At 45.4% G+C, this 25927-nt stretch overlaps 1 protein-coding gene across 4 annotated transcripts in view; it reads left to right on the forward strand.

Annotated features, from left to right (window-relative positions):
* Window positions 1–17118: 17118 nt before the first annotated feature.
* Window positions 17119–25927, forward strand: part of SETD1B (SET domain containing 1B, histone lysine methyltransferase) — a 57364-nt gene continuing 48555 nt past the window's right edge. For all 4 annotated transcript variants that reach the window (XR_012589750.1, XM_074606211.1, XM_074606213.1 and 1 more), the window contains exons 1-5: window positions 17119–18259; window positions 18563–18717; window positions 19163–19261; window positions 19770–20040; window positions 23172–23284. Coding sequence is in view for 3 of the 4 variants with exons in the window: in XM_074606211.1 (XP_074462312.1) it covers window positions 18187–18259; window positions 18563–18717; window positions 19163–19261; window positions 19770–20040; window positions 23172–23284 (711 nt within the window). In the remaining variant the exon portion in view is untranslated. The remainder of the gene's footprint in view (window positions 18260–18562; window positions 18718–19162; window positions 19262–19769; window positions 20041–23171; window positions 23285–25927) is intronic.

Genomic DNA, 25927 nt, shown 5'->3' on the forward strand with positions numbered 1-25927 from the left:
CTCAATGCCCGCAGCAGCGGATTCCAGTCCCAACGGCTGAGGGAAGAGCATGCAGCGCGTGCAGGGCCAGCCATGGCAGGGGGAGGCAGAGACCCCCCTGAGGTGCCTCCCTGAATGCATCTTGTTGCTGGCACTGGGAATGGCGGTGACTCGCTGCTTGTTTTCTACTGTACTTACCGCTCGAGTAGGAACTGACTGCTCTGCTTATTGCTTATTCACCCAGTGCCACCCATCCAAGGTGAGCTGCGATAAAAATAAACTGGATTTTTACATTTTAGTGGTGGAGATGCGATGGCCCCAGGCACCTGCCTGGTGTTGTTTTGTACCATGGAAGTCAGGGGATCATTCCACGGGGATCACACCAGACAGATACGTTCGGCCATGATGCACAGGTCAGGGAGTGATGCTGAGTTCGTGACAGACCTGCTTGGGTCCCAATCTGCCACCATTCTGCACAAAAAAATGGTGTTTCTTTCTTAGCAGGGATTAACAGCACGCTACGTCTTAAATAAACCCTGTCAGTTCTTAAGAAATCAAAAATTACTCTACAATTTTTGAAATGCCACTTGTGGGAATAGCAACAAACCCCCGAGGGCATGCTTGAGTGTAGCAAGATGATTTAATTCAACTAAGGGGAAAAAAAAATAGCAACTCAAACAGGGTTTTGCATTTTCTGCTGCACGGTTGTGTCACTAGATGGCCTTCCAGACCGAACGCAAACACGACTGTACTTTAAAGGAAGATCCTGCTTTGTGCAGAGGGCAAACAAAAAGCAAGAAAAGGATATGTCAGTGATAGGAAGGAGGGACGTATAATTACCCAATGAAGTGTCATATAATTCAAATAATAATCATAAAAAAGCAGCCAAATTCACACCTGTTTAAAGCTAAGCATTTTACTGAGGGAAAAGTTGATGCAAGCATGTAGAATACACAAGCTGTCAACAAGATGTTTTATGAACTGCAGTCTTATACACCTTATCTGGAACAAAGTAAAAGCCGTCAGCTTCTGTCGAGTGTAATGGCTGAGGGGCATTCTAGTATCGCGCAGGAATGAATGGTCCAGGAAATAATTTTTACCCTGAAACAATTTATTTGGACCTGGCTCAAAGCCAGCATCACGCTATGTATGATATGATCAGCAGGTAGACTTAGTAGTCTTCCTGTAACTGAATACTGTAATTCAGTTGTGGTTTTTTTTCAAGTCAATTATTGCCATAAAATTTTTTTTTGGGATAAAAGTTTTTTTGTGGGTCATTATCATGTTGTTTTGCTCTTTGTTTTTTTTTTTTTTTCCAAGTCTTACAAAACAATCTTTACATTTCTCACAGCTTTGTCTCCTTTTACATTTTATAGTTCAGGGAACTTTTTAGATTTGAACACCTTTAGATTTGGGATGAAACAATATAAAATGAGTAGATTATAAAATCAACTGTAAGCACTCCAAAGAACGTTTTTAAATAACGGATGTTCTATTTGTAGTGAGTCAACTTAGTATTGATGAAATATAGCATTTCGGTGTCTCAGTTACTTATTTTTAATTAACGGGTATGCAGCGCCTTAGGCATATAAAGTCCCATGCAAAAGCTAAGCATATTTTGATGACTCAGAAAAAGTTAAATCTAATATGGAATTCTGCCACTGATTTAAATGGAAGAAGATTCAACCTTCTATTAGTAAAATTCAAATCTAATTATTATTAATTGCAGGCGTCCTTCTCCTACTTCTGTTTTGGCCTGTATATTGATTGTGGCACAAGTTCTGTTTCATCAAAAGCTTACGCGTCTGCAGCTCAAGAGTCAATATGCGTTTTACAGAGATTTACAGTGAGTGTACCAAAATCAAGACTTTAATGGGGTATAGTAAATGTGTTCCAGTCTTATTACCAATTTGTCACTTCACAATTGCCGAGGAAAATAATAGGAATGAATGAAAGGTTAGCACATTACCTAGGAAAACTGCTGGAACTTTATGATTTTTAAAAGATGCTTTAACACTTTAGATGGTGTCCTGGTTTCAGCTGGGATAGAGTTAATTTTCTTTCTAGTAGCTACTGTGTTTGGATAGCTACTGTGTTTTGGATTTAATATGAGAAGAATGTTGATAACACATACTGTTTTAGTTATTGCTAAGTAATGTTTATATTAGTCAAGGATTTTTTCAGCTTCCCATAGAAGCTGAGAGGGAGCATAGACAGGACGAGATGGCCACAGGAATATTCCATACCACAGACTCAGTATATAAATGGGGGTTGGCCAGGGGACAGGGATCTGTGATCACTGCTTGGACTGGGCAACCAGTTGTCAGGTGGTGAGAGCAACTTGTGCTGTATCACCTTATTTTGTATGTTGTTGTTGTTGTTGTTGTCGTTATTATTATCTCCCCTCTTCCATTACCATTCTGTTAAGCTGCCTTTATCTCAACCCATGAGTTTTTTTCCTTTACCCTCCTTTTCTCCCTCTTCTCCCACCCCTACTTGAGGGGGGTGAGGAACGTGCGAGCGGCTGCATGGTCCTAGTTGCTGGCTGGGGTTAAACCACGACAGATGGTATTGATGGGTAATTCAGGTTATTTGTGAGGACACCCAAAAAAGACTCACAGATTAGGTTTAATATTGAAGCTATGACTTTTTTACAATACAGGGTGATGAAATAAGTTGATACTCCCATTTCTCAAAATACTAAGCCTGGGAAAAAGTGCTTGCAACCTCCAGGACAGTTCTGGTACAATAGAAGAACCTCAAGGCATATCTTTAGCCTGACCTCCTAAGGAAACACCACCAATGTGCGTGTGCTGCCTCTCTCTGTCCCTTGTGATGTGCTTGAAGAAGTCAAAGAAACTGAGATTTAGTACTATTAAAAGCCCATGAGTTTTGTGACTACAGAGAGTCAAGTGAGGGAAGAGAAGCAAAATTATAAATCATTCTGCTCACAAAATACTATTTTAAATAGTAAATATGCAAACAGATTTTGATTAAATGTTCTGGTTAGCTATGTTCTTTTTGGAGGAATTCTGAATACTGTAAAAGTTTTAAGTTTCCAATCAATTAAGCTCTATCATAGTGCACGCCCTTAGGCTAAGAAGCATGGCTTGCAGTAATATTTCTAATGGAAAATACAACTATTTTAGCTAACCATCAAGGTCTCAGCCTACTGGTACTTCCTTGTAGCCACAATTGCAGAGAGGAGTAGCAGCAAACGCCATCTGCTGTATACTCATATTATTAGTTTATATGTTAATATAAACTAGACAAGAATGGGGACCTGTTCTTCCTAAATGTCTTTAGAAGTATGTTTTTGAAATACAGTTAAGAATTTTCTTCTTGAGAATACAGACCCCGGCTTTACAAAGACTTACACATAAACTTAACAATAAGAACAAGTAGCCCCATTTACGTCAAAGGAAATATTCATGAATTTAGTTAAGAATGTGCATAACAAGACAGAGCCTTAAATATTTATTTTTGAACATTACCAGTGATATTAATTATTTGTGTTTTCAGCGATGAATTCCCAATGAACTGCACAGCATGTACATACACAGCAAGAGACAATGCCCTGAAGAGTTTACAAGAGGAAAGACAGACCCTGAAGAATGGGATTTACCATGTAAGCAGAGTGAATTTCCAATACATTTCAAATGTTAACACAAGGGCAGCAATTGTTTGTCATGTGCACAGACCCTTACTGAAGAATAATCTCTGCCCCATAGAATTTACAGTGTGAACTAACAGGGCAGGCAGGGAAGGGAAAACTGTAATGTGGGAGAGCAGAACTGTACCTTGCACGCACAAAGTTACAGGTGACAATATCAGTGTAAGAGGAGAAGCCTATGACAAAGCTACGTATATACTCAAGATAATTTGATTTGTTCACAGAACAACTGTACAAAATTGTTTTTTCAGTTGTGTTTTTGCTAGCAATGCCAGCACTCTTTTGACCCTCGCTCAACCCTGGAAATAGCTTTTTTTCAAAAACAAAGCTCCCAGTCTCTTTGACTTTCAGCTGCTTCTCAGTATCCATTTTTTGTAGTGTTTCTTGCTGTTTCTCTTGCACATGCAGAGCTCTACCATCTGGTCCTCATGGCCTGATATTTTACACACACGCCCCCACCCCGAAAAATCCCTTGGGCCACATGATTCACCATCTATTCAAACCTTGCCATGTGCCTGTTTTTTGTGTAGTAGCCCCTACTGATGTAAATCCCTTGTTTCATAAGGGCTCTCAATTGCCTTTTTCATTGAAGGCAAGGTGGCTGTGACACCTGCCAGTTTCTAAAACATTTAACCCAACCTAAAACATTATTACACTGTTGTTTGGCTGAGTAGGAACCATATTTTTTTTCCCCAGTGGGAAGTGCTGCCAGAAAGGTATTAACTTTCTAGACTATTAAGTAATGTGGAAAAATTATATTTCAATAAGAAAATTTCCTTTCTGCCTTTTCATGCCTTAGGAATATAGTTCCTGTTTCACTTGGCTCAAGTAGCCCATGTACTAAATCAGCACGAAAATCTTTCAATAAACTCTACATAAAATCTGTACAAATGCTACCATAGAGTTCAGAGGGGAATGAAACAAAGCAGGACAACAGTCTGCAACAGGAGGTGTTAGCCAAATTAGGCACATAACTCGGCAAAATCAGGCAGCGAATATTCAGGCACTTTGATGTAGTTTGGACAGATTTTGTTCATAAACCGCACACTGACTACTATCTACAGAGCAGCTATTTATAGGGAACACATACTGTTTCTTGGATTATTTTCTTTGGTATGCTTTAAATTAAGGGTGCCAACTACATGTGCCAAGTATGGCCTACCTGATGTATGCATGGCCAACATGCCATATTTTGAATCTCACCTTTCATTAGAAACTGAGTTCTTGGCTTTGCAGTTGTGGGGGGAAAAAACCCTCCACTTTACAAATTTGAAGAGCATGTAAATCAACGTGGTAGTAACTGCTTAGGGGCAGTTTCAAGTTTCTGTTCCTCACTGAAGTGTGAATTCTCAAGCCAAGTTCTGTTGTAAAAAATGGATAAGACAAGGTTAAGATCATCCTATGCTTTTCTGGAACATCAAACACAATGACTGATCTCTGAAAAGCATGAAATGAACAAGCAAGCGTCTGCCAACACCACGATAACTCTGCCCCCACGGATCTGGGCGATATGTGTGTCTCCCAGATGTGCTGGCATGGCTTCACTGAGCGATGGAGAGGAATTTGTCAACACAGACTGGCAGAGCTATCACAGGCATGCTGGATCTCATCCTCTACCTCTGTGCTGAGAAGTGAAAACACTGGACACTGGAATAGGCTGCCGAGGGAGGTGGTGGAGTCATCATCCCTGAATGTGTTTAAGACTTGTTTAGACGTGGTGTTAAGGGATGTGGTGTTAAGGGATATGGTGTAAGGGAGAACTTTGTAGAGTGGAGTTGATGGTTGGACTCAATGATCCCAAGGGTCTTTTCCAACCTAAATGATTCTATGGTTCTGTGGAATCTGGAGATTTGCTGGAGAGAGAGGGATTCAAAACGCCTTGTTTCAGGAAGGATCTGCACGTTGTGTTCGCATTGGTAGCTGTGGCTGGTTTTACCATGGGAACAGTCAGAAGCAGTGAGTTCAGGAGTGATGTGCAGGCTTGCTCATGGATGAATGAGAGCACAAGGCTCTGCTACAGATCTGCATGAAATTAATCGGCATCAGATGCTTTTCTGCTTCCAGATCTGCAGCAGAGACTAATCCCATCAGGAAGTAATTTGGAGAAACGTAGGGAAAGGGCTGTAAATAGCTTTCCTTGCAACACAATGCATTTTTACCCAATATCCAACCCCTCCCTTTAGTATACACCCCTAAAATCCCTCTGGGTTATGCCTTCCTGTGTTTTCATTACCCAACACTCCACCTGACCCAGCAAGCACCACGATGTTATTTTTTTCCAAATCAGAGTGCTCTCTGCACTATCTCCTTTCTTCAGATTACTTTTCCCTTCTTCTCCCATTCCCAAAATAGGTAATTCCCAGTAGAGAGGTATTTTCTTTTAATGTACTTGCTGGTTTACAGACAAGGAAGGACTGAGACCAATAGGAGTGTATGTTAATTAGCATGACCACAGAGCAAGAGTTGCATTTGGCTTCTTTACGCAGCAGGGATAAGCATGGAGTAGGTGAGTCCACTGTGGATGGACAAATCTGGGTTATGGTCCCCAGATGCTGGTTGGTAGATTCCACTAATCCTGAAATGTGTGGAGTTGTACTTTTTTGTGAGGCTTTTGAGAACCTCGAGTTTAAATGATCCCAGGTTTGGCTTGCTAAATATGCTTTCCACTGTATGAGCTACAATGCAACCTGAACAAGCATGTGTTTTTCAGAGCCATTGGAAGAGTCAGGCTTTGATCAACACTTCATTGCTGCATTGGCTGCGTGACAGCCATCACTCTTGCATCTGGCCCAGGCAGGAAGCTCTGAAACCTTTTGGACGAGAATGTGGGGAAACTGGGAATATTCATAGGAGAAAAAAAGATGGCAAGGCAGGCTATAAGAGAAAGGACTGTGGATGAAATAGGGGCAGGCTTTTGCTGAGTAACCTATGTCACCAACATTAAAAGGCAGTTAACGTGTGAAGTTTACGTCCTCCCCTCTGGTATTTGTGCAAACTTCCTACAGGAAGGCTGCAACTACAGACTGAAGAGATGATAAAATCCCGTTTATATCCCTATGGGAGACACCATAATTTCTGCCTGATTTTTGTGGAGTGGTAGATGTATGGGGAGAGTTAAGCAGGAACCATTTGCTCTGTCATCATCTGGCTGAGAAGGAGCTCATACATAGAGATGGAGGTCTGGCAGGAGCATCCCTAGACAAAGGACAGGCCCAGACTGAGTTTATCTCAGACCTGAGAGTAGCCATTAACCCAGCCAGAGCAAACCCTGCACAGAAACAGTGACAGTCAGAGCAGGGTAATTAATAACTTGAGGGGCTGGAAATAAACCCAGTTGTAATTGTGTCGTGTTTGCTTTAGAGCTGTGATTTTTGGCCTGTGATGTGCTTGTGGGAGCTGGACAGGTTGATGATGCAGAGTGGCCTGGCTGGAGGTCCTCACTGCAAGCCACCGAGCAAGTCAGGAAGGTGTTTGAGCAATCGTGGCAGTGGCTTGGTCTGCTGTGCACAGGCACGTAGAGGGCAGCAACCTGCCAGCGTGCGTTGCTCCAACCCACGGGTCATCGCCAAACTGGGACTGGCGCGCTGCCCTGTGTGAGCTCGACACCGCTGTCCTTGATGGCATATTTCCTGTGCGTTTCTCCCTTCCTACACACATTTCACCCTTCCTGACTCTCATCGTAACAACAGGCACACTGTCAAGTTCCCAGTTGCTTACTGGGATTAACACAGTAGCTCTGATTTCTTAAGGCGGGGAGATTTCCTGGTTAAAACCATTCTAATTAAACGTGCATCTCTCATAATGCTAAAAATGCCCCTGTGTGAAAGGCAGCTGAAACTACTTGTAAAATGTCAGCGGCCCTAAGACCTTTAATGGTCTTAGAAGTCTAACAATAGTATAGACAGTGCCTGTTCAAAGATACAGGACTCCAGACAAATGGAAGAAGGAAGCAAATATAGCATCCTCCCAAATCAGACATCTTAAGACAAAAATCTTCCAAGTACAAAACACATCTGCCTGTGTATTTGTCAAGTTTTTTATTGGCTTGAAACACCCCCACACACCCCCCCACACACCCCCACCCACCCCATAGCAAATCCTTTACACTGTAGATCTGGGTGGGCAACTCTGCTTTCCTTTTAGGAGTCAGTTTTGGACCTGGGGAAGTGTTCTCAGTCGACAGGCCTCCAAGCAAGCCAGGGCTGGCCACAGAGGGCAACAGCTGCACAAGCTTTAATTCCTCTCCCCACCCTCCTGTGCAAATGTGCCCCTCAATCCTCTGTCTGGAGGAGCTGTAGAGGGGAACATATAGCTCCCCCGCTTCCCTGCTAGCTCGACGGGCATTTCCTATTACACAGCCAATTGCATGTAAGGCACTGGGACCATAAAGTATTTTTTCATGTGGACGACTGAGCAGTGGTGGAACTAGAATCTCTTTTGGTCACAAACCCCCCACAGATGTTTGTGACACTATCCCCCCCGCCTTCTTATGCACTACGGCAGGCATTTGTGATAATTTTACTGGCACAGGAAACACTTCCTGCACATTGCTAGCAGCAATTCTTTCCTGACTGCTGGCAGGCATTGCGTGGGGAAAAGGAAAGACAACGTGCAGGGGAAGGTGTCAGGAAGTAAAGGGAACCCTGTTCTCCATCAGCAGCTCCCAGAAGAGAGAGGGGGAGAAAAGTAGCGATGGCTTTGCCGATTTACTGGAAAATAATTTCAGTTGGGAATTAGCAATGCCCTGCACTCTTGAAGGTTAAAACAATTAAAGTATCTGGAAAAGGTATTTTAATTTAAGACTTACCTTGAAAAAAAGAAAAACACAAAAAAAATCTAAAGCAAGTATGAAAATAAATTAGAAACTAGGCTAAGAACAGAGCCTGCAGGAATCAAGTCTAAACAAAAGGCTGGGGTTATCCAGCGAGAAAACCACAAATGGCAGGGGATGAAATGTAAAACCTACAGTTCACTGCAAAACATGAAAGATGCTGTTGTATTCCACACCTCCTCTTCCCGGGTGTAGCTGTCCCTACAAGGTGAAGGGCAGTAATGAATCAAGCTCCTTTCCTCTCTTCCTGTATTTTCTATTCAATTATTTGCAGGCTGTGCAAGTTCTGCTTTATTTCCCCTCTCCATATGCCGCACTCTCCTCCTGGTTTTTTTTGTTTTTTTTATTCCGAACTGTGCATTTGGCCTCTCTCCCATTTCTTTCTCCTCAGTGTGTGCCCCCTGCTCTGCTAAGATCTGCTGTCTTTGTAACCTCCACTGTGCACATATGCTGGCTCTCCCCTCCCCGCCACCCCCTGCTTCTGGGCCATCAAGTGTCCCTTTGCTTCACTCGAGCGTTTTTGCCAGGGGGCCCATCAGCCAGCCAGAAAAGGAACAATTCTGCTATGGCCACTGCTCCTGTTTTCATGCTGCCGGCTCCTCTCCACCGATCAAGGGGAACCCATGTTGCTCCCGTAGTACAGCTGATTGGTAGCAAAGGCAAAGACAGCTCTGCAGCTGCTTAGCAACTGGGAGCTGCTGTTATGCAGCAGCACAGAAAGGCAGCGGATGGCACAGCATTCGCTAATTCTTCGCGTTCTGGCCCACTCGGCTGAAAACTGTGGCATAGTGGACCAGCTGGGGCACTCCCAACTGTCCTGTCAAAAAATAAATCAAGATGGGGATCCTTAACTGCAGATTTGAGCGCAATGGTGACAATGTCAAGGGCAAAACTGTCCTGGTCTTGTGTCGTACGTTGTTTGCATCACACCAGTTAAACTGCTCCAATTTGTAAGCAAACTCATTCCATTTGATCTTTGTCATCACTTTTCTGGCTGCAACCTTTTATACTCCATCACTTGTAATCAGAATGTTCCTTGTATGCTCTGTATTTGTTAAAAAGACTCACAGGTCTTCAGCTATCATCACATCTAGACTGTTTAATGATAGGTGTCCAGATACAGAAGTATTTTAATGCATAAATATCCTTTTAGATTACTTATCTGTATCTTCATTTCCTTTTGATGCAAGCTCTGTGAGTGCCCGAATTCTTTAAATGGTACATTCTTTTCATTCTTTTTTTTTTTTTTGTGTAAAAGTGTACTGTTTAGGCCATAAAGCACTGAACTGAAATGTTTAGTAATTTGATGGCTTTAGAATGTTGATTAGAATTGCCAACCTTGATTTATTTAATGATTTTTAAAAGCATGAAGTTATTCGAAAAAATAACTGGTTGTACATTCTGATGGGATCATACTGTTTCAATAGCAGCTGCATTTCAATAGGCAAGAAGCAACACAAAACATTCTGCAAGTCAGGTGCTGAAACGGCTTCTTTATTCCTTTATAGCTCAAGAATGATTAGATCTCTGAAAGCACTCACTACCTATCTTACAGAGGCGGCTTTGTCATAATACTAGGAGAAATAAAACGAACAGATGCAGCTTAAAAAGAAACAAAAAAAAACCCAGCCCTGGCAAATATCCAACATGTCCATCAAAAGTTGTATGGATCTTAAACAAAATAAATGTTTGTTCCGCTATTGGGTATCCCCGTACATCTCTTTGCACCCAGGCAGCCAAACAACACAGCAGACTTAGTGATTCCCTGTCATTGTTCGATGCTCACATCCCATGCATCCTCAGAGCATGCTGGGACACAGGTGAAATCTGTCAGGATGTTGCTTATTTTGGCTGAGAAATTCCCTAGACAGATCATCTGCTGTTCTTAGGAAGGAATTAAAAATCTCATGGCAAAAAAACCTGAAGAGGCAAATACCCTGTCCATATTCCTACTCAATATTCCTTCAATATTCTTAGCCTGGTTTGCTAAATATAAAACAGTCTAATTTGACTGTGTTGCTTTATGTCTTTTTTCCTCTCCTTCCTCCAATCTCAATCAGATTGGCAGTGGCGAAGAAGTCCCAAACATATCTAGGTCTTGAACGAACAGCTGAGTAGAGGCACCACCTCGGTCTCAGGGAGGAAGGCAGAACCCAGCCCTTGCCAGTACCAAGGGGCCGTACCCCTTGCTCAGCCAGACAGGGGAAGCAAGACTGGGAAAGAGCTGGAAGATTCGTCAGGGGGCATTTATGGACACAAATTCATGGGAGACAAAGCTTCATGAGTTTAGCTGCTGAGAAAGAAACTGCTTTAAGCAATTACAAGGTTCGGTGGAAAATGGTAATAGCACTAGCAAGAGATTTCTGCAAGAGGGCTGATGTGCCATGCTTCAACCCCCGTGAAGCATTTATGTGATTACGACTAGGAGAATATAAGAGCAAGAAGGCACAATCAAATGAATTGGAATTCATCTAACAGGAAGGTCTCAAAATGCAGTTGTAACCACTGTGTCCTACAGCTGTCATCCTTTTGTGGATCCTGCAATTACCTGTTTTGGGCCCTTACATTATTTAATGGCTACATTATAAACACCAGGGCAGGCAAATGCTGCAATGTGCCTCCTGGCTCCCTTCCAGCTCCTAAACTGGGCTTTCTTCCCATGAAACTGGGGTGTGGCAAGAGGATGGAGTACATCCAGACCTCCTCCTGACACAATATTGACACGGCTGAAGTGTACACACACCCGGAACCAGGAAATTCCTACAGTGGAGACAGAAGCAGTTGTTTATCTGGAAGAAAATATAAAATCATTACAATCAAGTCTGTAGGTGACACCCAACAGTAGCAGGAGGGGGTATTAAAAAAAAGGCGACTGCAAGCAACAAAACTGTCTAAGGACTTGTCTTTTTCAAGAGGGCCAAGTGTAAAGCCATACACACAGAATGAAGAATGCAGACCAACAGGACAGGGATGCCATCCCAAGAAGGAGCAGATCTTAGGAGCTGTGCTGGGAAACCAGCTGCACATTAGCTGGTGTAATCCCTGGATGCCTAGCAAAGACATTTCAGCCAGGAGGGCTGTTGGCCATGGGTATGATCACCGCTGACCGCTCTGTCCCCTTCTGCCCAGATCAAAATGGTGAAAAATTGCAGTATTCAGAGGGAACCGCAACAGGAGATTTACAGGATTAGTAAAGATGGACCCGAGGGGGAGCTCTGCAAGCCTGCAACGGGAGTGTTAAACGCTCAGTTGATCAGCCTGTACACAGCTACACGGGGACGGAAATCTGGTAATGGAGCATTCCTCCGTCAAGCAGACTGAGATTCATCAACATCCAGAAACTGAAAGCAGAAACTAGGCAAGTTTAAAAAGGTATTTTGATTTCTAGTTTGTCAGGTAGATTTTGATGGAACAATTTACTATCTCTTGTTTTACTCTCTCTCACAGACCATTTTAAAATGAAAATCTGATGTTTTCATAAGATGCAGGTATGCTGTAGTTAAATTCCTTCATATGAGAAAAAGCAACAAATTCACAAAAATCTTATGACCCGCATAATGCAGGAAGTCAAAGCAGATGAACCTAGGTCTCTTTTGTCCTTTATAATCTATTAATCTAGTTGCCTTGCACAAGCAGTGGATTGTGACATGAAAACCTTCAATATAAAGGATTCTGTGTACAAGCCAGTCTAAAACAAAATGTAAACAGTCACGATCATTGTTTGGCAGAACAGCTGCATATTTTTTATTTCACTTTGCCTCTCAATCTAATTTGCTCTTGTTGCAACACTTTGCCAAAGAAATTAAATCACTTCTTATTGATAACAGACAGTGAAATAATTAGCATAAGAGTTTTCCACTCAACAATGCAGGGGAGGGACGCTGTGGCAAGAACAAACCCCTCTGCTTCAAGAATGTGCACAGAGTCACCACAAGCTGTTCAGAGAGAAAAAAAAAAAAATCTTTTTTTTTTTCCTTTCCCCTGAAAGATCTCTTTCTTTCTCTAAAGAGTCTCACGCAGTAAAGCAGGGGCAATCTAACTCAAGTATGAAAGTCTGGTTTGACCTTTCTGGGATTTAAACACGCTGTACCAGAACATTTAGCTTTTCAGATACGAGGTTCAGCCATGAAACCACCCACTCCGGGAGTGCAACCGGTCTCAACTGCCTTGGTGACTTTTAAACTACATTGAACATGACAGTCATTTAGAAACTCTAAAAAACGGAAAGAAAATTTTCAGCTCAGACTTACAAAAACAATTTCCAGAAGTGCTGAGGACCGACACAATTCACTGGGTCGGCATGGCGGGCTCGCTGTACAACGCCTGCTGCCCCAGCAATTTCTGGCCCTGGTTTGCACGTACGCGGCGCCAGGCACACGCTTTAGGACCTCTCCCAGCTGGAGCAGTCCATGGATTCTACCATCGGGAACGGCCGTCCTGAACAATGATTAATTGCAGACAAAGATCATCGTCCTGGAAAAATGCGCAGAGAGGTGCAAGCACGGACAAAGCTGTCTAAGCTCCCACAGTATTATGGTCTGGCTGAAGCATTTCAAAGCCTGTGTTAGGCAGAGCTAGTTTGCTCCAGCGTTAAACAGAGCAATGTTAAGGTTTAAATGCAGATATTACTAATACCCAAATATCTATTTAAACATAAGTTTTAAACCCCAGGAAAGTTAACAGCCGATGCTGTTTCAATCTGCTCTTTTTTTAAATCACTTCAACGTGCTGACTTAACTCATCATGATGCAAGCTGCAGAAACGTTTTCATTACAGTTCAAAAAACCCCTGCAAAACCAAGAACAGATCCATACCGTACTTTGATCTACACGTCGCCTCTTTCGGCCATTTCCAGGAAGCTAAACTGCTTTTCACCTCTATTGAGAAACAGCAGAGGAGGACTTTAATGGTGGTTAGCTAAGAACAACGTCACCGTTTCTTCCAAGTTTACTAGCAGATTATTATTTAAAGCAACTGTCGAGCAGGGAGGCTGTTGCAGTGCTGGCAGGAGTAAGGGCCAGGCATTTCGGGATGGTCTGGCTGGAGAGGACGCGTCTCGCAGGGACGGAGCGGAGAGTCTGGCGGCCATGGCTCCAAGAGCTGCACCCTGACAGCGGGGCACAGTGCCCAGAGGTAGCGTTGTAAAACCAGCCTGGCAGTGCGGAGACATTATTTTTTTTTCTCCCCCTCCATGGAAACGTGTTATGTTTTGTGCGGACGGTTTGTCGCTTGTTCTCGACAGAGCCTGACCCGGTGAGGACCGGCGGGCTGGGAGAGGGGGGGAACGACGCAAGAAAGGAAGAGATGAGCCTAAGCCTTCGCGTCGTTGCGAAAGGCGCTGGCTGCGGTGCCTCCTTCGCGGCAGCACCCTGCTCCCTCGCAGGAAAACACCCCTGAGCCTCGGCACATACCACAGCACAGGTTTTACAAACCCACGGAGCGGCTGGTCCTGAGCCGCAGGAACTGGCGGGCAGGGCGCACCCTGCCCGGCACATGCCGCTCCCGCAGGCAGCCTCTGCCAAGCAGCCACTTACCTTCTCCCTCCCACAGGGTCCGCAGGACGGTCCTGCTCTAGCCTTACCAGGGAGGCCACCTCTCTACAAGTGTTTGCTTTTCCTCCCTGTCCTGCCCTCTGAAGTGGTTGCTCAAGCCAGGCTTTCCTAGCTCACCTAATCTGGGTCTGCAGTGGAGCACAAGGTGCAGCTCCCCGCAGAGCACAAAGGCTTGTGAAGCTCCGAAACCCCCACGCCTCCACCCAAAGCGAGCTGCAGGAAAATCTGCTCGGGAAAAAAAAAAAAAAGGCAAAAAATAAGGAGGAAAAAAAAAAAAAAAGCACATGTAACACCTCAGACGGCCATGGCGGCTCGCACTGCAGCACGGCAGCCGGCTCGGCGCCAGCCCAGCCCCGGCTGCGGGCCCGGGGAGGTCGGCGCTGCAGGCCGGGCGGGAGGAGGCAGGGCAGCCGCTGCCCCAGCGGAGCGGCCGGGCGATGGCGGATGGGGGGGGAAGCCCAGGAGGGGCAGAAGGAAAACAACAAAGAGCCATGTGACGAGCGGCGGGGAGCGGCGGCCGCGCTCCCCCCGGCGCGGTGCCGGCGGGGAGGCTGGCGACGCCGCCCTGCTCCTGCTGGCTGCTCATTTGCCTGGCTTCCCCCTCCATCCCCCACAACCGCCTGGGCATTTTTTTCTTTTTTTTTAGCGTTGGGGGGGCTGTTGTTTGTTCCTCTTAATTTTTTTTTCCCTCTGCATACTTTCATCTTTTGGTAATTACATAAAACCCAGCGAGCGGGGGGGGGTGGGTAAGGGAGGAAAGGCGAGGGGCGGGCGGCGTTATTTATAGGCACCCAGGGCTTCGCCTCCATTATGCGAGCTGCCTTTGTCCTCCCCGCCCGGCCGGGCTCTCTCCCTCCCTTCCCCCCCCCCGCGCCCCGGCCAGGCTGGAGCGCCGCCAGCCCCGCCGCCCGCAGCGCTGCCTCCCGCTGCTGCAGGGCGCTCCGCGGCGCGGCCATCTTGTGCGCGGCAGGCGCGGGGAGAAAAAGCCGCCAGGCGCCCCGCTCCCTCCTCGGCTTTGCCTTCCACAACCCCTCACGAAACGGTGGGGGAAGGGGAGGGGGGGGCGGGAAAGGGAAGAAAAAAAAAAGACAAAAAAAAAAGGCCATTTCCCTTCAGTGATCGGGACGCGAAGCGCCGCCAGGCAGTGGGGGAGAGCCCGCCTCGCCGCCGCCCCAGCCCTGAGGAGAACGCGGCGCCGAAGGAGAAGCCATGATGGCGGCTACCCTCACACAACATGGAGCGCGACCGGGAGCGCCTTGCCCACCGTCAGCCGCCCCTCCCGGCGACCGGGACACGGTGCTTCGGCAGGCTTTCACATAATAAAACCACCAGACTTCGGCGGGGAGGCCATTTCGTGGGCTGGGTGGCTGCACTAAAGCACAACTGCTGTGAATATCAACTGCGTCACGGCTCTCCAACTGTAAAACTCAGGCTGCAAAGGGTCCCTCACTTGGAAGGAAACTCCCTCATTTTGGATTTACTTCCAGACCTCCTTTTTCCCCCCTCTCCAAGTCACTGCCTCTCGGTATGAAGGATTTTACAGTGCTTTTTAGTGAGACATCCGCCATTAAGACTCACCGTCTTGAAAAACACCCCCCACCCCCATTTTGTTGCCTTTTTATTTTTCGGTCGAGCTTCTGTAATTAGACGGATAAAACATGTAAGGGATCCCTACCACCACCGCCTTTTCGCCTTTTTTAAAATCAACCTCAGTAACATCTTACTGTTCGCAGGCAGATTTTTTTTTTTTTTTTGTGCGTTCAATTTAACAGCCACGTAACGCCTGCAATGGATTCACGGCGTCTCTCCGCAGAAAAAAAAAAAAAAAGCAACAGGGCTGCGGACGACCAAGCGCTTTGTGCAGAAAAAAGAAATCCCTCCCTGAAAAAAAAAATAGACGTTTCAGAGACGCTGTTAGATGTATCTGAGGAGGAGATCGCCACCGCTCCTAAAGACGACCATTATTAGGATCTTTCCGCCCAGGACAATAACGTTTAGCCGCACAGGCCTGGTCTATATGTTTCTCTGCAAGGGCAAAAGGGTTTACTTACCCGCGCACCATAGTTGAATGCAGCTCTGAAGGTGAAGTTGTTACGCTTTTTTAAAATAACGGCTATAAATATATATGATCTCTATCACCACTTCTCTCGTAAGTTTGCAAGTCAAAGCGGATCTTGTTAAGATAGTTACAGATCTTTGTATGGCAGTGGTCTAGCATCAAAAAGAAAAAAATAAAAGGGGAAAAAAAAAAGCTATAGAAAAAAGTTGTCCGGCTATGTTGACCGTACGCAGCAAGGACTCCTACTCGAAGCTTAAATCTACCTTCCTGTGGCAGATTTACTCTGTACATAAAAAGGACGTTCAGTGTTTTTCCACGGAGCACGCAGACACTAAAAATGTCCTCCTGAATAGTTCTAGGCTGCACGTTAAGTGTGAAAACACCTGGTTAACATATACTGGTTGTAAGCAACTTTAAAGCGTCTCTTAGCTATATTATTTTGCTTTACAAGTAAAATAGTTCATAAGGCATAAATTGGCTTAGATAAACAGATAAAAACATAAGACATGCAAATGAAGGCTTAGCAATAAGGACCACTTCAGTAACATTAACATGAATACTACACTTAGCAAGGACAGAATGGACTGGGTACTTACAACGTAAGAGGAAAGAAAGAAAAAAAAGCTTATCATAGTAAAATTGCTTTTTGTTTTTTTGCTAGAATTCACTATTCCTATGCCTATATTTAAAACATTACCTTATAAGCACCAAAGGAGTTAAGAAAGATGGCCAGGAATCGAGTGTTTAATACAGGAAATACGCTCTAAAATTTATTGTTCAGTCATCAGAGAGTTCTAGAAAGCTTAAAAACCCCCAAAACAACAAAAAATATTAAAAAAATAATGTATTTACTTGGTTTTTGGCATTCGAGATTGTTAACTGCTGACATAGGGTGTGCCATGACCTAGTTACACAAGACAAAGATGGATCCCAAGTCATAAGGGAAAAAAAAAAATCCGCATTTTTTTTGTTTTGTTTTTTTGTTTGGCTTTTTTTTTTTTAAAGTCTTCCTTCTTCAGTGAGTCCTCTAGCCTGCTGCCAGACATGACCACCACCCCGAGCGCTCCCCCGCAAGCGGCCGGTGCGGATTCACATGGCGGATCCCCCTTTTTGGAAACAAAGGAAAAGCCCCAGTTGGCCATTTCGCTTCCACTGCAGAAAAATGGCTGCCTGGTCTCTTGGCCTCTCCTTAGCTGTCTGCTGAAGGATGTTTTTACACCGCCGTCTAATAACTCAAGCCCCATGGAACCCGCTCGCCCATTGGCTGCGGCCGCCCTGCTGCCTTTAACCAGCCAATTGCCCGACCGCGGCCGAGCCGCCGAGGCCCCGCGGCCCCAGCGCAGCCGCGCCATACGCCCGCCGCGCTCCGCCCGGCTCCGCGCCCCGCCGAGCGGCGGGGGAACCGCGCCGACCGGCCTTTAATACCTAAAACAAAATGGAAGCTCCCCGCTGATTGGCTGCCGCCGGCTCCGGACCTTTAATAAGCAAAACTGCCTCCCCCTCCCTTCACCCCCCCTCCCGGTTGTGTGTCGCTGAACGGCGGCGCCCCCCCGCCACCCCCCGCGGCAGGGCGGCGGGCTCCGCGCTCCGCCCGGTCCGTGCTCACCGAAGTCTTCCCCTAAAAAAAAAACAAACAAAAAACCCGACCAAAAAACCACCAAACTTGTCCCACCTATAGGTCCATCTTGTTTAGAAACAGTTTGCGCTAAGGTAAATGCAGCGGGCAGATTCCACTCGCCCCCCCGCACGCCGGTAACCCCGGGGCGGGGAGGAAAAAAAAATAAAGCCAGCCCGGCGGCAGCCCATGCGGCGGCGCTCGGCGGCGGCGGGGCGGCGGCGGGCGGCCGCGGGCCGGGGGCTGCGCGGCGCGGCCGCCGTGAATGTGCAGGCGGCGGAGGGCGGTTAGGCGTTCGCGGCGCTCGCAGCGGTGTATTGTGGGAGGCCGCCGCCGCCAGCAGCGAGCACACACAATATGTGGTGGCTCGCGAAAACGGGAGGCAGGAGCCTGGCGGCCAGCCCGCGCCGGTAACCGGCCCCATGTGAGACGGGAGCTCGCCTTTCGCCGCCCGGAGACGATCGGCCGCCGAGCGCGATGTCTTTCCGAGAGATCAAGGCGGGGGAAAAAGCCAAGCACCCTGAAGATCATGGCAAAAAGCAGAGTTCAAGTGAGATTGGGTCTTTCCCCCCCCCCACCCCTTTCCTCCTCCTCTCCTCCTCCTCCCTCTCTGCCTCTTGTCTGGCTGGGGTGGAGGGGGGACCCGGCTGGCAATTCCCCCATTTTAGGGCTCGTTTGGCGGTGGATTTCCTCCCTGCCTGGGTGTGTAGAGCGGGCGGCTCGTTTAAAAAAAAAAAAAAAAAAAAAAGAAGGGGTCTTTGTTGCATATTTTCTTTAACTTTATGGTTTTCCGTGTGGTTTTTTCTTTCTTTTCCCCTTCCCCCTTCCTCTTCCCCCCCCTTCCCCGGTCCAGGTTGGATCAACGGAATGGAGAACAGCACGCAAGCCAGCACTTCTGTCGAGAAAAGAAATCACCATTGGAGAAGTTACAAGTTGATTATTGACCCGGCTCTGAAAAAAGGACAGCACAAACTCTACCGTTACGATGGGCAACATTTCAGCATGCCGGTGAGTGGGAGGGGGTCGTGGGTTTCCCCCATTGTGTTGTGCCCCCCCTCTCCCCCCCCCCCAGCCTCCGTCTTACCGGCGTTTTGGGGGCTGGGGGTCCCTCCGGGTCGTGGTACTCCCCGCTGTAGCACATATGTGTGGGAGGGGGGTCTGGGGGGGACACACGGACACCAAAGTTACTGCCACCTGACACTATGTATTCAACTGTCAGGAGCCCGAGAAGGAGCCCAAACCTGCGGCTTTATTTCTGTGTTTCCAATCTGTGTGCATTTCCCAGCAGTATTGCAATTTGACACGTGTGTGTATGTGTGTGCGCGCTTTCCCCTTCCCTTGAGACAGCCCGTGCTTCCTTAGGGTTTATTTTTTCTTTTATTTGTGTCTTAAATTTCAAGCCCTGTTATTGCTGTTTTTGTGCTTTTTCTCCTCCTCCTCGTCCTCCTCCCAGAACTCGGGAATCGCTCCTGTGGATTGTGTCAGGGATCCCAGAATAGGGCGAATATGGACCAAAACTAAGGAGTTGGAGCTGTCTGTCCCCAAATTCAAGGTACCGCCCCTGACTTTTGGGTTTAGCTTTGTGTTCTTGTTTATCCGGGAGTGAAGCTTCAGTTCCAAGTAGTTTAATGGACCGTTTAAATGACAGTCATATTCCTATTAACATTATTATTTGGCAAACTGTTCAACAATAATCCTCTTCTATAAAGATAATGAGAAATCAATGCATCTGTCTAACGAGATCACTTGAAGGTTTTGGAGCTGTGTCTTGGGGGCTTCTCGGGTGGGGGGCAGCGGAGGGGAGTTCTCTGCTGACAGTACTGCTCAAAATACGTATTTGTAGCCCAGAAAGGAGCTGGTTTCAATGAATGGGTGCAGCAGCAGAAGCTCTGCTCAGCTCCGGGGTTCATCCCAGAGTCTTGGAGGCAGTTTTCTTTCCCCAAAGTTTGCAGGATGCTTTAACCCTCTCCCTCCCGTGCCGTCCTTATGCCCACCCCCACACTCATTAATGATGACGTTTATTTTTATTGCCCTCCACCCCACCTTGTGCCCGTTTCCAGATTGATGAATTTTACGTGGGGCCAGTGCCTCCCAAGCAGGTCACCTTTGCCAAGCTGAACGACAACATCCGTGAAAACTTTTTGACCGACATGTGCAAGAAATACGGCGAAGTGGAAGAGGTGGAGATTCTCTACAACCCCAAGAACAAGAAGCACCTGGGCATCGCCAAAGTGATCTTTGCCACCGTCAAGGGTGCCCGGGAGGCCGTCCAGCACCTTCACAACACCTCTGTCATGGGCAACATCATCCACGTGGAGCTGGATACGAAAGGTGAGGGGGCACATTTCAGCCTCACGCGTCTGTGGTTTGCAGTGCCCCTGCCCGTCCCTCTCCTAAAATGAGAGGCTGTTGCAGACCGCAAGGGCCCGGCAATTAAAATTACGAAGGGAGTGCTGCTGTCCCCCTGCGAGCGGGTCTGGTTTCTGGGGCCTTTGCAAGTCACGTGGAGCCAAATGTGTTGTCTGTTGCTAGGAGACAGCCCTGTAATTTGCAAAATGCTGCCATCCTGCCCGTCCCCTGCCTGTACCCTGCCCTGTCCCCAGCTCTCTGCCCTCCGAGGCCTCCTGTGTGTCCCCCATCTCCGTGTCCCAGGATGGCCGTGCTCAGCCACCTCCCGGGGCTGCCGGACCCCGTGGCTTTTGCAGACTTGGGATTTTGGGGCAAAGCTTGGGGTTCCTGTGACACAAACCTCCGGGTTCTGGCAGTGGCAGTGGGGCTGGGTGCTATCCTCTTCGTCCCTGGCATTTCATTGATACTTAGCTGCAAACTGGAGGCTGGCAGCAAAAGAGTGCACACGCAGCACTTATCAGTGTGTGTGCGAGTGTGTAAGTGTGAGACTGTCTCTTAAAGCGACAGGAGCTCCGAGTCCTGGAGGTAACTGACTTTCGGCCCCAGAGCCCAGCCCTGGGGAGCCCAGTAAAGTTTGTGGCAGTATGAAAGCATTGCATTTCACCGCTTTGTCTTCTCTTTCCTCCAAGAGTGTTAGTAAAGGGCTTTGCTAAAATGTGCTCGAATTTTAGAAAACGTCTTAAAGTTGAGGAGGTGTAGATCAATTGCTGCTTGTACTTCTTCATTCCAAACATGGCATTTCTAGTCTGAAACTGACTTACTGCACTCTTTCTTGGGAAGAGGACATGGTTAATCCTATTTTCTTAAAAACGCTGATATTTTTGTTCTGTATTAAAGGGTTTCAACAATTTAGTGCACAACCTATACAATAGTTGGTATGCCACGTGTTGTAAGAGGGTATAGTAGGACGTTTATTGACAGTGCTGATCACCGTTAGAATAAAAATCACAGCAGTAGTATAATACTTTCTATTGTGAGCTAAGCTTCACTTTACATATGTATACTTTGAAATTCTATTATCATTAATTTCTACAGACATGTTCCTTCCCCTACTTACTTTGAAATTCGAAGGCAAAAATTACATTTAAGAACAAATTAACCATTTGTAGATTTAATAATGTAAGCTAAAGCGGGCTTATAAGTGGTAGACATCTTAATGAGAGGCATTTTAAACAAGCTGATTGTACTGCATTCCTCCTTGTTCTCCGTTTATAAACTACTCTGCAAGTCCTGAACAGACAGCTGTTCAAGAAAGTTAGTTGCCCATCAGGGAAATGAGGGGGCTTTATGCTTCTATTTCCTGGGAGAAAACATTGAAGTTTCAAATTGCATTTTTGTTTTGTTTGCCAGCTGTATGCTTCTAATGTATTGTTCTTCCACAGTTTCATTCTAAGAGAGTAAGACTGTCAGTGTAAAAATGTTATTCCTGAAATAGTACTAGCAGGTTAGGAAACTCTTAAAAAAATATATGTATAGTTTTCAACATTTCTTTCTAGTATTCAGCTTTTCAAGAGAATGAAAGGTTGATTAACTTGATTTTTGTAGTCTAGCAAAATAAATATTAGGAGCAAAGGTGTCGTTTTATCTGTCTGGCCAGAGCACAGGCCTGAGAGTCTGGAACTAATAAATCCAGGCTCCTCATCTAAGACAGGCTAGTTTAAAGCAACCTCTCAGCCTCAGTTTATGCATCTACAGAATGGCCACACTAAATAACTACCTGTGCTTAGAGAAAAAGATAGGAATTCTTTCACATTCATAAACCTCTGAAAATGAAATTGTAACTTTTACTACATTACATGGGAGATCAAGGAAGAATTATGAAACTTTATAACAGTTACTTTGTATTTATTTAAAAACAAGTTTCAAAGTAAGCCTAACACTTCTATCTCCATGACATTGTAGTCTTAGGAGGGGGACAGTGTGTGTTAATATTTCAAGCGTCTCTTCAAGCTCTTGTCTTGAAGAGGTCTATTTTGTCATGACTTTAGTTGAACTAAAACAGTTTACATAGTTGAGGATGTGGCTCAAGACTTCGTGAAATGGGATTTGATAACCAAATAACCTCATCTGCGGCATTTATTCAAGATAAATGAGTCTTTTCCAGCACACAGAATCATGCTATGGGGTATTTCGCTTTCAAATTGCATGGAGTGATTCACAGGGGGTTTGGGGTTTGATCCTGCATGACTTCCTCATGAAAATAGTCCTGTTTTGGGGGAGATCTTGCCTGAATTAATTTTCTTGGCTCAGGTGCTGGGGTTGTTCGTTTTTCTGTGTATTCTTTATCTTTCAGAGCAAAAATCAGACAGTATTGGGGCCTGATTCTGTTACCTTTGAAGTTGATGACAGATTTCTTACAGACCGCAAAATAAGTAGAAGTGGATTTTTGTAGTAATGAAAAATCCAATATTAAGAAACCGGGTCTTTGTATAATTTAGGAATGATAAGGCTAAGGCACAGTAACAATATATGGGACAGTTTGCTTCTCTGGCTTTTATTCTTTGAAGGATGCCACTGAGCACACCTTAAACTGGGGGTGGGGTGGTAAGATTTATTGGTGTCTTTTTGGAAAAGCAGCATTAACGTTTTTTTCCCCTGCATTCCCATGCATCATGTTTGCATTAATAACAGCCAGTTTCTACTAGCAAGGTGTGTTGGGAGAGCTTTCTGAAGTGGCTCTGGGTGTTGGCAGAGGCTTACCCCTTGGGTGAGAGTTTCACTTCTCAAAACTGCAAGCTATTTGCTTGGCACTTTGGAGAGGAGGGAAATTGCTGCTCTCCAGAAAGCATGGTAAAGAGCAGAGCTGCCAAGCAGACTGAGAAGAAGAAAAAGGATTTGGAAACCTCCTTGTCTTGGCTGGAGAAGGGAGTGCCTAGCCCAGCAAATTATTTAGAAATGATCCCTGCGAGCCTCAGGGGTGATACCTGCTCCTCTGTCGCACAGATGCAGTGGGCTGGGAGTGGTAGCAGGGTTGTAAGAATGTCAAGAATATATATTTTTACATAGGCTGTGTTATTTCTGTTTAATCAACACTTCCATTGTGGTCTGTGCAGGTGAAACCCGCATGCGATTCTATGAGCTGCTCGTTAATGGTCTTTACACTCCTCAGACCCTTCCTGTAGGCACTGAACAGGATGTATCGCCAACTGTGAATGAAACTCTCCAGGTATGTTTGATTGGCTTTTTTTTTTAAGGATAACTTTCTAGAAAATTCCAAACAAGTGTGTCATTAATGTTAACATTTTAACGCTTTTAATTTAGCTTCTTTTTTTTGTCTTGCCATGGTTTCAGTGGATGTTACTAATTCACATTGAAATATAACTTGCTCATAATTGCCATAGCAAATGTAACTCTCTGCAAATGCAATGCATGTGGCTAATCTGTATGCTGGTGTCTGCCTAGTGTGGTAAGTGCTTTTTGTCTTTTGGAATGAAAAATACCTGCAGAACCGACAGTATGTGCCCTATTAACATTAGAAATTCTTGCAGTTAAGAGGACTGGATCAGATCTGTCCCTGAGATGAGATTATTCCCTTGAAGTCAGGGGGAATGATTTACAATGGTACATTTGGCCTAGTGTCTGCAGTATGTAATCCTTAGCGCATACTTTCTTCAGACTTGCTTAAAGGCTAAAAGGGGGAAGGTGTCAAATAGTGGCATCAATTTTCCAGAATCTTAATTAGTCACCAGAATCAGTTGTTAATAAAAGCAGTGGACAGAATTCCTGAGGGCCTATAGGGGTCCCTCGATATTTAGGGTGCGATTCTCTAACTGGCTTTCTACAGTTACCTATTCCCATGCAAACCCCACTGGGATGAGGGGATGAGGGGAAAGTGAAGCCTGTTTGTGTGAAGTTGTTAGCCCCTTTGCCTTGTCTAAATGTACATTGGCTCCTCATTGTGGTTTAGGAACCCACTTTAGGACATCAGATTTGAAAGTAGTTTGGCAGAGATTTTATTTTTTTCTTCTCTGTACTTCTCTGCACTCTTATGACTTCTTAAAATGCCATAATTTCACTAATTCTGTGATCAGATGTTTTCAGGACAGGTAAGAGCTGTACATTGAATGTGAAAATCCCATTGGTCTGAAAAAATACAATGCTCCTCTTCTCCCACCAACCACCCCAACAGCAACAAGGCAAAACACCAGTGTCCTCTTAACAAAATCATGAAGAAGCTGATTCTTCCTTACCTCTCAGCAAGGTGTTTGTAAAGGCAGGAGGGAGGCAAGTAATGATTTTGCTGTGAATCTGCTATGAGCAGGGCCTGGCTTTTAATTTCTACTGGTTACAGCACATCTCAAATAAAAATGGATGGATTTGCTCATAGTCCTTTTCAGGATTAACAGCAAAACACTTAATTCATGGTATCCCCCAAAGTAGTCCCTGCTGTAATTATCTTTAAGGTTGTTTCTCTCGATACTGTGTTCATGTATTATATTATTATCCTGAATTGATTTTTTTCACAATTACCACCAAAATTGTTACTTTGTGGGTAACTTTAACTGTTTGCATCATCATCTTGTTGCTAGAATCTGCCAACAAGCTTTTTTGCTGTAGTAGTTTAGTAAAATACTCCTGACATTCGCTTTCCCCCTCATGCAGAACAGTGAAGACCTGACAGTTCTGCGAGCCACAATCTCTGCCTCCAGGCCATATCTAAACCCCACTGAAAAACAATCTGCATCACATCTACACCAAAGGTGCAGAGATGTGGATTTTAGCAGGAAGCACGTAGCTGGCTCCTGACCCCTTCTATGGGTTTTAGAACAGTTGAGGAAGAAACTTTCCTGATGTCCATCTAGTCATGGTCTCTAGGGGTCACACCAAGAGCAAGTGCACACCACTGAGTGGGTGAGATGTGTGTGAGCGTAGCAGGCAGGTGAGAGCTCAGCTTGAGTTTGGTGGTGCTGGCATGTTACAAGCAGGTTGTCTGAAGGGTCTCTCTACCTACCTGTGCTTGGCAGAGGAGCACCCAGCCTGTAGTCTCACTGGTTTGCTATCCCGGTGTGCTTTTGGTGAGTTCGAGCTCAGTCCTTACTCTTTTGCTACCAGGAGGATTCTCACTGAGCTCTTGCTTTGCATTATGGAAAATTGATTCTGGTGCTGACGATTAGCGTGGCACTGTTATGACTCAGCAGAGTCTGAGTTGGAGTAGGGCTGCTCCTAGAAACCCCCTGAACGTGCCTGTGAAGTGAGTTGCAGAGCAATTGCTTGGCTGCTCTGTAGGCTCGTAGGGTTTCAGTTTGAAATGCTATAATCAGTAGTGCTGAGCGTTTGTCTTTGGGAAGAGGTTTAAAATGTCTTTTTAGGAGTTGAGAACTTTTTGTGCCTTTTACACCTGTAGCCTTCTCCCTTGTTGCAGATGAACATTTGGTAGAGAGGGTGCCGGGTCAGCTCCCTCAGTTGGACCAACACAAAGCCCTGCTGCATAGGTTTGGTTGCAGGCTGGCAGTTTGCTGATTTGTATGTTTTGATTTGTTCACAAAAAAAGATAAATTGATAACTTAATTTCTCAGAATTTTCTTAATTATCTCTCCTATTTGCAATTCACACTAGTTGATAGAAACTGAAACTCTTTTAGCTAAAAGTATTGTGCAAGTCTTCTGTTCACCTGATGCTCCTGGGTGTAGTTTAAGGAGTACTTTTGTATCTGCTTTCTTCTTTCTCCTCTTATAGACAAGTTCCTCTTTGCTTGCCTTTTTCTTCTAAATCAAAGGGAACTGTTAATAATGGAGAATGGTTTGTGTTTTCAGGTATGCTGTAACCTTTTTTTTTTTTTTTTGCCATGGAAATCAGTGCAAACTCCTGG

The sequence above is a fragment of the Larus michahellis genome, chromosome 13 (assembly GCF_964199755.1).
Source record: "Larus michahellis chromosome 13, bLarMic1.1, whole genome shotgun sequence".
Classification (NCBI taxonomy): Eukaryota; Metazoa; Chordata; class Aves; order Charadriiformes; family Laridae; genus Larus; species Larus michahellis.